The 3,382-nt window shown below is 30.4% G+C and overlaps 1 protein-coding gene across 5 annotated transcripts in view; it reads left to right on the top strand.

Annotated features, from left to right (window-relative positions):
* Nucleotides 1-2,865, top strand: part of LOC106679466 (lateral signaling target protein 2 homolog) — a 42,233-nt gene extending 39,368 nt beyond the window's left edge. For all 5 annotated transcript variants that reach the window (XM_014418656.3, XM_067046851.1, XM_014418655.3 and 2 more), the window contains 2 exons: nt 36-193; nt 1,676-2,865. In XM_014418656.3, coding sequence (XP_014274142.1) covers nt 36-193; nt 1,676-1,816 — 299 coding nt within the window. In that variant the 3' untranslated portion in view covers nt 1,817-2,865. The remainder of the gene's footprint in view (nt 1-35; nt 194-1,675) is intronic.
* Nucleotides 2,866-3,382: the final 517 nt, after the last annotated feature.

Genomic DNA, 3,382 nt, shown 5'->3' with positions numbered 1-3,382 from the left:
GAGTTAAACAAAATATACCTACTTTATATTCTTAGAATGCTGTGAGAGAGGCGAAGATGCCGTGGAGTGGGGCGAGAGAGAAACGGAGACCCCACCGTCCTGGGTCCCCGACCAAGAGGCTCCAGCTTGCATGGCTTGCTTTGCTCCGTTCACAGTCGTAAGGAGAAGACATCACTGTAGGAATTGCGGGAAAGTAAGTTTATCCTATTTAATATTGTTTTTTATTTTACAGATGTTTTTCTAACATTTTTTTACTGTTGCTTTTAATCAGTTGAAGACTTATATATAGTGTTTTTTAATCCGTTCACTGCCTTATAGAAAATGCGATTTCTTTAAAAAATGTGAAATTTTTTTTCTTGTTTCTAATAGTAGTAATAAGTGTCTTTATTGTCAATTATATACATTTTTTATAAAAAATTCTTGTGGTATATTTGCCTATTTATACCTATCACATGGATCAATGTATCCGGCACCATCAGCAAAATATCCATTATAAATGCCGACTACACGGATCCATGTTTACCTATAAATATAATTATTCCATCTATATTTTATATATGATAGGTTTATAAATCGAATACATACAAGTAAGTAGTTTAAATTAAATTTATTACAACTATATAATTGCAGAAAAAAGTGCAACATATTAGTAAAAACTATATAAAAAATAAAACTATAAAAACTAAAACAGAAACAATTAATAAAAAACTTGTAGAAAAACAAAAAGACAAATTGTAAATAACTATAAAAAATAATCATTTTTATCCCCTTTACCCCGCTTGTGCAGTGTGGGATTACAATTTGCAGAGTCTAGACCAGATATTTGGCTCTTGGATCTATCGGCCTTCTTAACACTCTCTTCCCAGGAAGTTCGTGGTCTTCCTCTTGGCCTTCTTCCCTCCACGCGAGTCTCATATGTCTTTCTGGCAGTCCTTTCCTGGTCCATCTGAAGGAGGTGTCCGAACCACCTTAGCTTGTGCCCCTTTAGGATGCTCTCAGCCGGTTCGGGAATCAAGCTAATGATAAGCTAATTGACAACTGTCATTACATTATTATTATTATTGTCAGCCATTGCTTTATTAGTTATAAAAAATGTCCAAAATAACACTAACAAAATCAAAACACAAACTACGAGCTAGTAACCTTACACGACAGCTAACAATACGGTGAAGAGCTCGGCTGGTCTGTTGCATGACGTTGTTATCCATTTAACGGACTCTCAACCATGTTATATGTTATACCAATTTAACATGGTAAAAGAAGGAATTATTTCTCCTTCTACCATGTTAAACTAAAGATCATGAATACCCCTTTCGTAAACTTTCTTTCTAAAACTATCTAGAATTTCATTATTTTTATCCATTAACATTAGAGTTTTAAAAACATCCAAAACGAAAATAACACAAACTAGGAGCAACAAACCGTTTAAAGTGACAATTGACAAAATAGAGTGGAGCTTAGCTAGTCTGTTGCGTGATCTCATCTCTATTTAGCAGACCTATTAACAGACTCAACCATGCTGTGTGTTATATCATTTCAAAACATCATTGCTAAAAGAAGGAATTATTTCTCCATTTAACACACTTAAACATGTTGAAATAATGATATTGTATGAATACCCCGTTTATTTTTTTTTTTATCTCATTAATTAATATTCTTTTTGTTTATTTTCCAGATATTTTGTGCTCGCTGTAGTTCCAACTCAGTACCGCTCCCTCGCTATGGTCACTTGAAACCCGTCCGCGTTTGTAATAGGTGCTTCATTTACCAAGTTACACCTTTCACTTTAGAAGATAATATACCGACCGCAAATTGACAATACATAAGGGATAATAACGCTGTCTAAAAAAAAAAGAAAAAAAAAAGATTTGTTGTTTTTGGTCGTTTAGTTTTATTAAACTCGATACTTTGTCTTATATTTTGTTATCAGACAAAGGCAAGGACCGTTATTTTACAGTTGATTTTCAAATAATAACAGTTTTGTTTTTAATAATTTTTTAAATATGTTACTATAATTAAAAGCAAATATTGTCCGACCGCCGATCGATTTTGTTTTTCATAGTAACTTCAGATCACTGCCTTTATTTATTAATGTAGCAGATCTTAGGAAAGTCGGTAGTTAATGTGTATTTATATATATATATAGATAAATAGCGGGTCGTTCGTAATGTTAGGACTGAAGATAAACGGAGCTGAAATTGTGATAAGTATTGCTAGTTTTTTTATATTTACAAGTATAATAAATATATATATTTATAGTTGTATATCATGTTAAGAGGATAGGTTTGTATTTTAGAATTTCAAAGTATAAGACAAAGTAACAAAGTATATTATTTTTTATATGTATATGTGTGTAATTGTAAATTTTGAAATAACTTTTATTACTTTTAGACACCAATAAGGATACTTGGTATGTGACTTTTTCGTCGTTATACCATCACTGTGAAATACACCAAAAAATAATACTAATAATAAAATAACTTTATACAGTTATTAAAACGCTATTCTCTCAATAATATTAATATTAGCTAGATTAAAAAAAAGCTTAGCAAGTATTGCAATTTAATGTTAATATTCGGCTTATTATGAAATGGTTGTTGTGCATTATTAATATCGAAATAAGTTTCGTACACTTTGACTTTAATATATATGTATGTTTCGGATGAGAAAAGGTGTGTCGAGTGTTTTGGGATCAGTGGTCAATGTATATTTTGTTGAATATTTTATATAGTTTTATTAAATAACTATCGCTGACACCATCACGCGACACAATTGTCTTTGAACTTTTAATTAGTCAGTTTGTTATATAAGTTTTAATTTGCACACAAGTCTGTATAATGCATTTGTAAAAAAAAAAAAAAAGAAGTAATAATTATATATTTGCTGAAAAAGTAAGTGTTATTCGTTTTAACGAAGGCTTTTCGTGCTGTAGACTATGTCCATGATACCTTTGCAAAGCAGCGGTTGAAGACAAAAGCTCTTCACAGCTTTCCTCAGATATAATATTCCAAAATATTTTCCTTCAAATAATTTTGTAAAGGTGTTTTTTGAAATTAGTTTGACTTAAAGCATAAGAATTGAATTCTTTCGCTTAGAATATTTATAGTCTATAAAATAGCGATTATTAAACATTTCTTAATCTAAATCTGTTAAAATTTCACATTACTCCGTGTCAGAGCAATGAAAATTGTTGAATTTGATTATAATTCTATTTTGTATTTTTTGTCAGCAGGATACTCTCCCCTCTTAAAAAAGAGAATTTTTCTGTTGTTTTTTTTTTCTGTACATCATTACTTAAACACTTCATTCATAATTTATTTTAAGCTAAAGTTTGTCTATCTGTCTAGTTATTTTCAAAATGCGATGTTAGGTTCATTCATTC

Source organism: Halyomorpha halys, unplaced genomic scaffold (genome assembly GCF_000696795.3).
Source record: "Halyomorpha halys isolate HHAL.00 unplaced genomic scaffold, Hhal_1.1 Scaffold206.1, whole genome shotgun sequence".
Classification (NCBI taxonomy): domain Eukaryota; kingdom Metazoa; phylum Arthropoda; class Insecta; order Hemiptera; family Pentatomidae; genus Halyomorpha; species Halyomorpha halys.
The sequence above is the reverse complement of the archived record's forward strand: the minus strand, read 5'-3'. Positions and strand labels throughout refer to the sequence as shown.